We start from the raw sequence: 13440 nt of genomic DNA, 5'->3' as shown, positions 1-13440 counted from the left end.
CAAATCCGCACAGAAGGAAAAGAGTCATTACTAACCAAGTAGCAATGAGGAAGTCAATTCATACAAAATTACTAAGAGGAAACATCCCCAGAGACAGTTGGATAATGGATAAACTATCTTGAGAGTATTCTTGTGAAGACAGACCAGGGGGATCAAAAATTGAAGGTGTGGGGGCTGGAGGAAGGTCTTACTAAGCTGAGTAGCTTTTCTGCTCTTGAAAAGGGAAGCTTGAGGATAAAGCTTAGTCACAGAAATAAAACAACTTAGAGGTGCCTGATTAAATTTTTGTTAAGGAAAGATTATTTGAGGTAAAGAGAATTCTGAAGGCTAATATCTAGACAAAATGTGATGACAGCTTAAATTATTAGTGTTGAAAACAGAGACGGAGTAGAGATTAAGCAGTGGAAGAAATTTGAAATACTTTGAAAGTAAAAGTGGGATAATTCAATGGCTGAATAACTTTAAAGAAACTAGAGTTCCATAGTATAAGAGTTGTCTGTTAAATTAGAATCAAGGAACTGTTCTTTCTTTCTTTCTTTTAATTGATTTTAAAAAAATGACAGCGGAATGCATTACAATTCTTATTACACATATCCAGCACAATTTTTCATATATTTGGTTGTATATAAAGTATGTTGACACCAATTTGAGTCTTCATAGATATACTTTAGATAACGATGTCTATCCCATTCCACCATCCTTGCTCATCCCCTGACCCCCCCTTTCCCTCCCACCTCACTGCTCTATCTAGAATTCATCTATTCCTCCCATGCTCCCTCTCCCTACCCCACTATGAGTCAGCCTCCTTATATCAGAGAAAACATTTGGCATTTATTTTGGGGGGATTGGCTAACTTCACTACTCTTCTTTCTACTAGGCCACATAAAAGGGCTACTTTCTTCACATAACTATAGCTAGGGAAGTGTTTCCTTGCCAATATATAGTACAGATTTTGGTTTTCTGTTTTTCATGACTGTACAATTGTACAGGGGGATAATTCAGGGATGATTCTAATTAATAGAGTGGTCTTGTTATATTCATACTATAATTATCTTTCATTAATACAATTGGTGTCAGGTTAACTAAAATTCTAGGACCACACACAAAAAATTATATTTCCTCTCCTGAGTGACACTACTTCTGCATAGGCAAAGAATTTTCACTCTATGACTGAGTGGTCATTTCTGAAAGCTGAATACTTCCATCCCCGTGACACAGTATGCAGGGAACTGATTTCACTTCCTGGTGACTCCCTTTGAAAGTTAGTTTCCAACATTTCTAAACAGCCATAATTTCAGCCAACTTTTCCATTGTCTTGTTTGGAAGGATGGCATTCTTGGCTCTTCTGTGTTTACCTCAATTGCCAGTAGCTGGGCCTGCATTTACCCTAACCTGTTGGAACTTTCAGACATGGGTTGTGAGAACAGTGCCAGGGAGAGTCCTCCACAATCTTCCTTCCCCAGAAACTTCAGCACAGCCCACAGCCCACGCAGATGCTGTTTACACTGTGCAATGAAGGGTAAATCCTCATCTGCTCTGCTCCTCCTACTCACGGTGCATCATGAAGAATGCTGTACACACTCTCCTCTTGTTCAGTATCCCTTTTTTGCATGACTACCCAAACCATATGGACATAGCTAGAATAAACAGCTAAAATGATAGCAAACTTATTTGCAATGGATAGTTCTTCTTCTTCTTTTTTAAATATTCATATTTACCCTAGAACACAAAGAAAATGAAAGAACAACCATTGAAGGATTCAAGTAGGGATGGAAATGCAACATCAACATGGATGCCAGTGTTCAAGTCACCAAATCAACAGGTACTCAACCACAGGACACTTGATCAGAAAAGGAAGGCAGGAGGATTTCTTAATTATGCCAGAATATAAATTTCTAAATATTTTTGTTAGTTTGGTTTGTGTCTCTTTATTTGTTTCTTTAAAGTAGTTTTGCTATAATCAGATACAAAGAAAATTTAAAAAGTAAAAGACATCATTGCTGGCAAAGAATTTTGGATTAAATAACAAGACAACTGGAAAAAAAATCACCATACGTTTGTATTTATTCAGTGACTGTGACTATTTAATGTATATCACTTCAGAAACACTGGTTCTAATGTTCTTCTTATTATTTTTACTTGTGTCTTTTTGTTTGTCCTAGTATAATTTAAATTTTTCTTTCAAGTCCCATACTGTTCATTTATAGCATTAGTTTTCATGGATCCTTTTGGTATTTTGCCTAATAATGATTTGCATTCTTAGTTTACTATCAGACTGCTTCTGCCCTTTGCAAATTTGAGAAAGAAGTTTTCACAGAGAAAGAGAAATCACAGACAACAGTACAGTCATATGCTCAATGATTCCCATATCCTTTTCCAGAAACACCCCCAACACACACATATAAACTATATAAAATATATTGTGACCCAGTTAGCCCATTTGTTTAAAGTCCCTATATCTATCAAATTAATTTTTTGCTTAAGTGTATGGTTTTGTTCATGTAATCCTATAGCCACTCATGTTACTTTAAAATTAGATTGACAAGAGTATCTTGGGTACACAGGGCACTGGAAGAATGCCATGACAATGGGGGAAATCTAACTCAAGGAGAGCATTTGACAGCTGCCATCCTCATGTTCAAATGTTTCCACGAATTTCAGGTTCCAAAGCAAACAGAAGCATACTGTGTCTAATTTATCTAATTAGTGGAGTACCTGATAGTTTAGTCTATTAACAATCTGTCAGTATTTTTTTTTTCTTAAAATAGCTTCCACAACAAAGTAGACATATATATTATTTGGTCATTTATAATATCAACTAGACTGATGTTTGCCAAGTTGCTTTGGTGTTATGTCTGAAAGCATGAAGTCATAATTATATAGACAAGTTAAATTTTAACAAAAAGTTAACAAGGACGCTTGATTTGGACATGTACACAAAGATTCTGTGTGTTTATCCTTAGAGACAGTCGTTCTCTTTTTACATGATTTTCCACAGAAAATAAAGTTTATGTAAAAAAAAATAACTTGGTCCATTAAGTCTTGTGTAATCTAATGGCTCATTCATTTTAAGAGGCAAAAGCTATAGAAATGGACAGAGACCCTGTAGCAATATAACCTTAGTTCCTTTCTAACTGCCATTCATTAATTGTGTGGTCTTGGGATGGTTTCATTTTTGTACTTGCTTCTTCATCTGTTAAATGTGAATGCTGTCACACCTGCTTGATAGCATTGCAGAGCTGTTGGACAGACCATCTGTCCAACAGATTATCTGAAGTCTTTGTTTTGCTCCTAATAAGAACTCAGTGAATGTTGCTTTTCCCAGATTTATGTCCATAGAGCTCAGAATAAATGCATACAACCCAAGCGTATCATGCATCAAAACTATGAAAGTAAAAATGGATAGTGGCTTTTAAAGGGCCAGAAGGGTGGTTCAGCGGTAGAGCACTCGTCTAACAAGCTTGAGTTCCCGGGATCAATCTCCAGCTCTGCAAAAAGTAAATAAATATACACATACATAATTATAAGTTACATCAGTGTTTAAATAATCAAAACTACTTTTAAATTTACATGTCAGAAAGCCTAAACAACAACACCTTAAGGCACAGTGTCTAATTTTCTCACGTAAACAAGTCTAAGGTGTATTGTTATGGACGAGTTTCAGTGGCTCAGTGTCACCGAGGACTCTGATTTTTCTATTTTAATGTTCTTCCATATTAGGATTTGGACCCTTGCTTTCCTAATTTGTAGTCTCATTCTTGTAAGACGCCTGCTTCTGTTTGAGTCACCACATCTATGTTCTTGGAAGGAAGGCAGATTGAGTGTGGAGGGTGTCCTTGACCTTGGCTCCTCTTCATTCAAGAAAACAAGTGATTTTCCCCAATTCCCTCTGAGATGTTTGCTGATGTCTTGTTGGTGATATTCTATCCAGTAGTCCCTCAAAGTTTCAAGGTAACTAGGGAAACACATATTTAGGTGAGAAATATGCTCCACACAATAGTACCAAAGCTACAATCACAGGAAAGCAATAGAGGGATGAGGACTAGATGAGTGACTTTGAGCTCAGGCCTGAACAGACATCACAGGAAACAAAAGCATTTTTTAGACTTCTATATATGCATATTATCATTTAGTATTTATTGTTTTAATATTGAATTATGAATGAGGAAGAAGCTTTAGTGGCTTTTCCTGCTTCAGGCCTTTGAAGTCTGAATTCACCTCTCGTAGGAGGGGTTATTTATTCTGCAGTTGAGATTTTTTTATGAGTCCTTATTTGTGTTATTCTCTTTTACCTCAAAAAAGAAACAGCAGGGGAGAAATGCCACTTGAGAAATTCCCCTGCTCTCATTTCATTCCACACTTCCCCAGCATATTGTGATTTTCTTTTTTCTTCCTCTAATACACCAAGCTCACCCTCTTCCCAGGACATTCACAGTTGTTTCTCAGTCCATGCATCATTTAGTTAATTTAGCATAATGAAAAAACACCCTTCTTTATTTTTCTGCCTTCTATTACTATAGGATTTTTTAAATTTGTATGAACAACTGATCAAATTTATAGAGAAAGATAATTGTAAGGACTCAGTGTAGCCAATACTTAAATAAACTTTTAAAAAAAGAACATTCCTACTATCTAAAAACTCATGAAAAACTATTGATATTGTTTTTCCAAAAGGCATGTGTCTATGCCACACAAAACAACCCCAGGGAGGTTTATTTCCTCTTTGGAGAAAGTAGATTTTTTTAACTAAATGAAATAAAGTGAAATGTAATTATATATTAAAGGTTTTCCTAATAAAAATCACAGACAAAAACAAATATCAACAGCATTTTGGGTATGTAGCTTATATTATTATCTTTCTCAAATTAAATTATTTACCTTTTTGCTTTATTTTATTTTGAAGTTAATAACTTGTATCATGACTCTCATTATTTCCAAGATACTTTTGTTTTTTTTCCTGTTTTTTTTTTAAATATTTTACCTGCTTTAGTCCTTTTTCTGTTTCTATTGTAGCTAAAATATCAAACAAATATTTTAATATTTCATATTTACCTATAATATAAATTGAATATTCCTCAAATATTCTGATATCCAAAAGTGATACAGTACTTCCTGCTCCCATTACCAATTACTTTAAAGACAAAACGTGTCTAGAACTAATGGTTCACCAAACAATGTGTCCTCATTTCCATCCTTACTCATAGAAATTTTCATTAGGACTATCTTTCCTAACCTAATATCCATGCTCCTTTTTCCTTTGGTAATACATTCTAAGCCATGCCAGTGTCCTTCTGCCCATATTCCATGACTTCACTTATTTCACTTTAATGATTTTAACTCTGTAACTGAACTCTGATCTCTTTGTAAGTGCCAGATTTATGTTCACCACTGACATAAAAATATTTTTCTATTTAAATGCATGCCATCTTTAATTCAACATTTCTAACACCCATTTCCTTATCTTTTATAAGCCAGGACATTTCCCTGTTTTTAAATTTCTATTCCTTGACACAAATATCCCTGTGCTTATTCATGCATGCAACCTGGTAGTTATTAGCATTTTATCACTTTTGTCCACTTTAGTAATATATATTTTTTTCAATTCCTCATCCTCCCAACTCTCTACCCACCCCCCAAACACATACAAACACACACACACACACACACACACTCACAAATATGCACACACATTCCCATATATGTACCTGTTCTAATACACACTACAAATTTAAGGGACTGATTGTAACATTCAATTGATCTAGTATGTAGGTTCTTTCTAATTAGCCACAAAATAATGTATGCGAATATTTTTAAACATCCTGTGACACTAACACATGAGCTATTTAGCACAAAATGTTGATTTTTTTACTGTATTTGTGTGTGGGAATGTAATGTCAATGTGAGATTGAAGATTACTTCCAGAAGCTAAAATGCAAGTACAGCTGCAGGTCTTGGGGTATGAGTGTACCATGGCAAAGGAGTCAGGTAGACTATGGAGGCTGTAAATCAAAATTGAGTACTGAACCCCAAACTATGTAGATAGTAGAAACTAAAACTATAAAGACTATTTGAATAAATTTAAATTACTATACCATAAAATTCTCCTACTCTGCAAACTTCAATGTAAAAGAAACACTGCATGGTTCATTTATTTTCTTTAAGGGGCCCCAGTAAGTGAAGAATTAGTTTTTGATCATTACTAGAGTTTTCTCCCTCATATATATAAGGGTATTCTAGTGCATGTGATCTATCCTGTAACTAATCCTCTCTAACATAATGAAAGAAAGTAAGAAAAATGGCTGTACATCTGCCTGAATAAGGAAAAGGAGAGAACATTCATAAGCCTTTATTTTATAAGGCTTTTCTCATTTTTAAAGATTTTCTATTCTGAAAAGAAAATGTACTTCCATTACCTGGGTTTGCCCACTGAGAAATAGTGGAGGGTAAGAAGGAGGCTTTCCAGTAGAATCTTTCCCACAAAAAACAGAAGATCCTGGCTAAGAGGGCAGTGCTCTATGGGCGTATGCTGGTCTCAGGTCTTTTTCATGCTTATCCTTTTTCAGAGGCTATTTCCTTTCAGGGAGTAATTTTTATTTGTGCTGGATCAGACCCACCTCACTTGAGGCATATCTTTATTCTGAATAAGCCTCTTAAATTGTGAGGGAAGGAAGGAGATTTTAGCTTAGTGAGATTCATATAAGATTAACTTTCCAATTTTAAATGGTCTTATGTGCAGGTCACCCAATCTGAATGTTCAGACATATTATCTTTTTCATAATGTTCTTATCACTGAAACACTATTTAGAAGCATTAATGACCTTGAAGTCTGCTCTTTTCAGGTATTCAAATGTCACTGATATTTTTTGAGATTAGGTAATTTGCATCTCTCCTAATTTTGATATTATGCCTTCAGTAATAGCCCTGGATACTATCTCCTAAGTCAGGAGGCCAAGTGGTAGAGCTGAGTTCTGTTAAAGGTTGCTTCTATCACAGGCAGAAGCCTTCCTCAACATTTGATTTCATTTATTATTTCAAATCATAAGTGGTGTTTCTGGGCTCTGAATAACAAGATTATTATTAATTCCTTGATTACTGCAAATTTCTACCACTGTGTTCTCCTTTTTAAGAATTAAATTCACTTAATTTTTGAGGGTTGTGAAGATTCTTAACAATCACCTCCATCCTCTTTTTGTGCATTATACTATATATGTGTACATATACATGAGTGTATATATAAAGAGTATATATATGTATGTGTGTATGTATGAAAGTTATATGTATGTGTATGTATATAAAATTATATATATATGAAATTATATGTATATATGCATACATATATAATTCATATATATATATATATATATATATATATATATATATATATTTGCAGCAAGTATGGAGATGTATATTTGTTGCTCTCTTGTTTCTGAGAGATTTATAGCCATGAGTTTAGCTGAGATTATCCACAAAGTAAGACTAATAGAGCAGAGATAAGTATTCTGAGGATTTCTTGTTTTTCTATTCCTGGAACTGGGTATGGTAGAAGGAAATAAAGCAGAGTTTGAAAAGTAATACAAATCATGCGAATCGAGACAGGAAAAGAAGAAGCAGAAGAAGATGGAGAACAAAGGGGGAGAAGAAGGAGGAAGAGGAGGAGGAGGGCGGTGAAAGGGAAAGGGAAAGGGGAAGGATAATGAGAGGAGGAGGAGGAGGAGGAGGAAGAGGAGGAGGAGGAGGAGGAGGAAGAGGAGGAGGAGGAGGAGGAAGAGGAGGAGGAGGAGGAGGAAGAGGAGGAGGAGGAGGAGGAAGAGGAGGAGGAGGAGGAAGAGGAAGAGGAGGAGGAGGAGGAAGAGGAGGAGGAGGAGGAGGAAGAGGAGGAGGAGGAGAGCTTATCATTGATATTTGTACCCTAGAGGTGACCAACAAGTTTAACAAAATTTACTTCCAAAGGGCAGTGTAGATGAAAGTAGAAATTATGTTGGGCTCGGAGATAGTAGGAAAATAGGTATTGGAGTATAGACAACTTCTTCAAGAAATTTTTTTACAGCATAAACCTGAGATTTTAGAAAATAGCCAGGAAAGTTTTTCAGTGCCACATATTTTGCAGCAAGTTTGTATTTGAAGAAAATTATGATAATGGAGAGAGAATGAGTGATTACTTAAATGTGCACAAAGAGAGGATAGAATATCAAATATTAATACATTGAAGTCTTTCTGAAATTTTAATATTTGATTTGGAGTTTGAATAAACACACCCTTAAACAATTTTGGTACTTCCCTGGAAAAAATATTTCTTCACTACTGAGTAATTATATACCATTGAGCAAAAGGTAAAGAAGAAAGACAAAAGTACAGAGGTTGACCCAAGATAACAACCCGACAGTTCATACACAGCAAGAGCAAATATATATATATATGCCTATATATATATATATATATATATATATATATATATATATATATAAAGACAGGTTGTTTTCAATTTAAACTCTTTGTTTCAGCTTCACATGGGTATATTTAAGACTTTATGTTTAATTGTGACAATAGGGACTTCTTCCAGTTCAAGACAAAAATCACTCTTTTGTTAAATATATATACACACACACACACACACACACAGTTCTATGTGTAATAAAGTATGGGGATCCCCTAAAGTAACTGACACCTCCACTTACTGTTCAGAATGATATGCCTAATATTTCACTTACTTAACTAATTTCATGTTTGTACTATTAGGAAATTTTTTCTCGTCTTCATTAATTTATAGAAGTTAGAAAGTTTAATCATTTTTAACTTCTTAAGCAAATAATTTTTCTTAATTTTTTCAGAGTTATGTGAATTAAGAATTTAGTGAAAGTTCTTTCCAGAAAAATGAACACATAAAGCTTGGCCTTTTTTTTTTTTTTTTTGCAATTTTGTGTAGATGTTTAGACTAAGCTACTACCCCTTCAATGAATGTGAGACAAGCCAAAAATTAGCTTTTAAAAAAACTATTTTCTATGCTATTGTATTTAAAGATGAAGATTAGTATGCTACAAATAATATATGAAAGTAAGGTTTATAATTCGTGTGAACATTGGTTATTTTATTATGAAGGGGCAGTTAACCATGAAAAGACAGGTTGTTTTCAATTTAAACTCTTTGTTTCAGCTTCACATGGGTATATTTAAGACGTTATGTTTAATTGTGACAATAGGGACTTCTTCCAGTTCAAGACAAAAATCACTCTTTTGTTAAATATGTGAAGGTGTTTATAATTGTAATTATTCATGATTTCATTACATTAAGCATTTTAAACTCTGAAGAGGAATTTGGGAAACCAGCTGTCTGTGTATGTCCTCACACTGGGACACTAATACTGCAGGGAGCATCTGGGTTATGGTCTGGGAAGTGAGCTGCACCTGCCAGGTTGTGGGATGATGTTGAGCAGCCAGAAGCTCTTCAGATTGCAGATGCTGAAAGGGGTGCCATTACAGACAGTGCCATCAAAATTGCTAAAATAGAAACTAAAATATTGTCCTTTGGAAGCCAGAAAAAAAAAATGTGTGCAGATTGGGTTGATACATTGCTCCGATTATAATGCTCTGTAAAAAAATATCAAGAAGAAAGAAATGTATAGTGTGAAATTCTTTAGAAAAGGGTCTGTGTTCAGAATTTAGTGACCAATTTGCATGAACAACGGAGTTTGCTGCATACAGGTGATATTTTCCCCAAGTCTTTTTAAAACCTTTTGTCATTTTTTTTACTTGCTTATTTATTCATTTTTTTTTCCAAATCTCTGGTGCAAAGTGAGAAAACTAACATCCTTCCTTCCTTTCTCTTTTGTCCATTCTTTCTTCCTTCTTTCTGCCCCACTACCTTGCACTAAAGAATGAACTCAGTGTGTATAGTCACATCTCCAGCCCTGTTTATATTTTATTTAAAGACAGGGCCTCAATAAGTTGCTTAGGTCCTCACAAACACTTCTTGAATGTCCTGTAGATTCTGGGCATTGTGCTAAGTGAGGTTTTAGTATGATAACTCTATTTCCCTTAACCAATCACCTGAAGAATATACCTGTTTTTATAACTGAGCACACTGATACTTGTGAATCATTAATAATTTGTCCACTCTCAATAAGATAATAACAGAATTCTATTTGATCCCAAAGTTCTTTTCGTTTCTCTAAGAAATGATTTGAAATATTCAAGAACTTGTTGCGATTGTTTTAAAGTTTATATTTCCCTTCAAATAAAAATAAATGGAACTCAAAATTAGGAGGATAAATATATTAATATCAGATTCCTACTGTTGATCAGGAGTATCCTAATCTTCTAGAACAAATGTTATACAAGTACTCATTGGCTCCTAACTAATGTCAAAATAAATACACTTCTTGCATTAATTTTGTATTGGCTATGTATTAAGTTAAAACAAATGTAGAGGCTTCTGTAGGATAAAGACCTGTGTTGCTAGGCTGACTAATTGAAGAATGAGTTGATAACCAATCAGGTTATCAGCCCTAGTGGCACATACTATAATCCCAGAGGCTCAAGAGGCTGAGGCAGGAGGATTTCAAGTTCAAAGCCAGCCTCAGCAATTCAGTGAAGCTTAAGCAACTTAAAGAGACCCTGTCTTTAATTAAAATATTTTTTTTAAAAAGGGTTGGGGGTATGTCTCAGGAGGTAAGTGCCCCTGGGTTCAATCCCAGGTACCCTTGCCCCCAAAAGAAAAAAAGTCTGGTGCTGACTAAATTCAGCTGTTGTCAGGACCTAGTGCCTTCTTGGATGCCCTGTGGAAGCATTTGCTTTGAAGCTTCTGTTTGGGGAATAATTGAGTTTCATGTTACTGAAAAACTGTGCTTCTTACCTCCTTGCTGGAAGTTGGCTGGTGGCCACTCTACAGGCCACATGCACTCTCAGTTTAAGGTCTGCCCTTCTCCCAAAGTCAAAGCTAGCAACAACAGGCCAAGTCTTCATCACACTGACACGTTCCCATCTCCTCCTCTGCTTTTCTGCTTCATTTCTCCTCTGATTCCAACCAGAGGAATTCTTCTGCTTTTAAGGACCAGGTGAATAGATTGAGCTCATCTGGATACTCCAGGATACAATCCCAATCTGACCTTTTGTTATATTTTTAAAGTCCAATTAGCCATGAAACTAATCACAGCTTTTTGGGGTTAAGACATGGAAATTTTGTCAGAAATAAGGGCAAATAATAATGTTCTTCATCATAGTGTTTTGCTCCACAAACATGATGAGTAATATAATTTTTTTTCCTTAGTGTGGATGGTAAAAGATAATGATGTCCCTCATATTCCACCATCCTTTCTAATTCCCTGCCCCCTCCCTTTCCCTCTCACTCCTCTCCCCTATCTAGAATTCATCTATTCCTCCCATGCTGCCCCCCCTCCCCACCTGAATATGAGTCAGCCTCCTTATATCAGAGAAAGCATTCAGCATTTGTTTTTTGGGGATTGGCTAACTTCACTTTGCATTATCTTCTCCAACACCATCCATTTACCTGCAAATGACATTATTTTATTCTCTTTTATTGCTGGAGTAATAGTCCATTGTGTATATATGCCACATTTTTTTTAAATCCATTCATCCACTGAAGGGCATTTAGGTTGGCTCCACAGTTTAGATATTGTGAATTGTGCTGCTATGAACATCGACTTAGCTGTGTCCCTGTAGTATGCTGTTTTTAAGTCCTTTGGGTATAGTCCAAGGAGAAGAATAGCTGGGTCAAATGGTGGTTCCATTCCCAGAATTCCAAGAATCTCCATACTGATTTTCATATTGGCTGTACCAATTTGCAGTCCCACCAGCAATGTATGAGTGTACTTTTATCCCCACATCCTCACCAACAATTGTTGTTGTTTGTCTTCATAATAGCTTCCTTCATAATAGCTGTCTTCATAATAGGTGCCATTCTGATTAGAGTGAGATGACATTCTGACTGGAGTGAGAGTAGTTTTGATTTGCATTTCTCTAATTGCTAGAGATGATGAGCATTTTTTCATATATTTGTTGATTGATTGTATATCCTTTTCTGAGAAGTGTCTGTTCAGGTCCTTGGCCCATTTGTTGACTGGGTTATTTTTTTATTTTATTTTATTTTATTTTATTTTTTTGTGATTAGCTTTTTGAGTTCTTTATGTACCCTAGAGGTTAGTGTTCTATCTGATGTGTGAGGGGTAAAGATTTGGTCCCAGGATGTAGGCTCTCTGTTCACCTCACAGATTGTTTCTTTTGCTGAGAAGAAACTTTTTAGTTTGGGTCCATCCCATTTATTGATTCTTGGTTTTAATTCTTACACTATAGGAGTTTTATTAAGGAAGTTGGGGCCTAATCTCACATGATGAAGATTAGGGCTACTTTTTATTCTATAGACACAGTCTCTGGTTTACTTCCTATATCTTTGATCCACTTTGAGTTGAGTTTTGTGCATGGTGAGAGATAGGGTTTAATCTCATTTTGTTGCATATGGATTTCCAGTTTTCCCAGCACCATTTGTTGAAGAGGATATCTTTTTCTCCAGTGCATGTTTTTGGCACCTTTGTCTAAAAAAAGATAATTGTAATTATGTGGATTAGTCTCTGTATCCTCTATTCTGTACCATTGGTCTGCCAGTCTGTTTTGGTGCCAATATGATAGCTTTTGTTACTGTTGCTCTGTAGTATAGTTTAAGGTCTGGTATAGTGATGCCACCTGCTTTATTCTTCCTGCTAAGGATTGCTTTAACTGTTCTTGGTCTCTTATTTTTCCAGATGAATTTCATGATTGCTTTTTCTATTTCTATGAGGAATGCCATTGAAATTTTGATTGGAATTGCATTAAATCTGTATAGTGCTTTTGGTAGTATGGTTATTTTAATAATATAAATTCTCCCTATCCAAAAGCAAGGTAGATCTTTTCATCTTCTAAGGTCTTCTTTGATTTCTTTGTTTAGGGTTCTATAGTTTTCATTGTATAGCTCTTTCACCTCTTTTGTTAAGTTGATTCCCAAGTATCTTTTTTTTTGAGGTTATTGTAAATGGGATAGATTTTATTCTCAGAGGATTTGTCACTAATATACCAAAATGCCTTTGATTTATGGGTGTTGATTTTATATCCTGCTACTTTGCTGAATTCATTTAGAATTCTAGAAGTTTTCTGGCACTTGAGCTCATAAAGATTCTTTCTGAGGGCTGGGCTATGGCTCAGCAGTAGAGTTCTTGCCTTGCACATATGAGGCATTGTTTTTGATTCTCAGGACCACATAAAAATAAATAAACAAAATAAAGGTATTGTGTCCATCTACAACTAAAAAAAAAAAATTAAAGATTCTTTGAGTAAATGTGGACTGAATATTTTTAGAAAGAACTGTTTTTATTAAACAGAAAATATATTTATTCACTGTAATCCTCAATTACACAGAATAATTAAATTAAACAGGATGCCCTTTCAATTAATCATT

At 35.1% G+C, this 13440-nt stretch overlaps 1 protein-coding gene across 4 annotated transcripts in view; it reads left to right on the top strand.

The window, feature by feature from the left end:
- The window catches only part of Luzp2 (leucine zipper protein 2), a 510973-nt gene that overhangs the window by 137961 nt on the left and 359572 nt on the right, over positions 1-13440 (top strand). Inside the window, exon 3 of one of the 4 annotated variants that reach the window (XM_058577023.1) lies at positions 1724-1822. The exons of the other annotated variants lie outside the window; for them this stretch is intronic. Coding sequence (XP_058433006.1) covers positions 1770-1822 — 53 coding nt within the window. The 5' untranslated portion in view covers positions 1724-1769. The remainder of the gene's footprint in view (positions 1-1723; positions 1823-13440) is intronic. 4 annotated transcript variants of the gene reach the window in all.

Source organism: Marmota monax, unplaced genomic scaffold (genome assembly GCF_021218885.2).
Source record: "Marmota monax isolate L192 unplaced genomic scaffold, Marmota_monax_Labrador192_F-V1.1 WCK01_AAM20220418_F8-fsc00061, whole genome shotgun sequence".
In the NCBI taxonomy this organism is placed as follows: Eukaryota; Metazoa; Chordata; class Mammalia; order Rodentia; family Sciuridae; genus Marmota; species Marmota monax.
The sequence above is the reverse complement of the archived record's forward strand: the minus strand, read 5'-3'. Positions and strand labels throughout refer to the sequence as shown.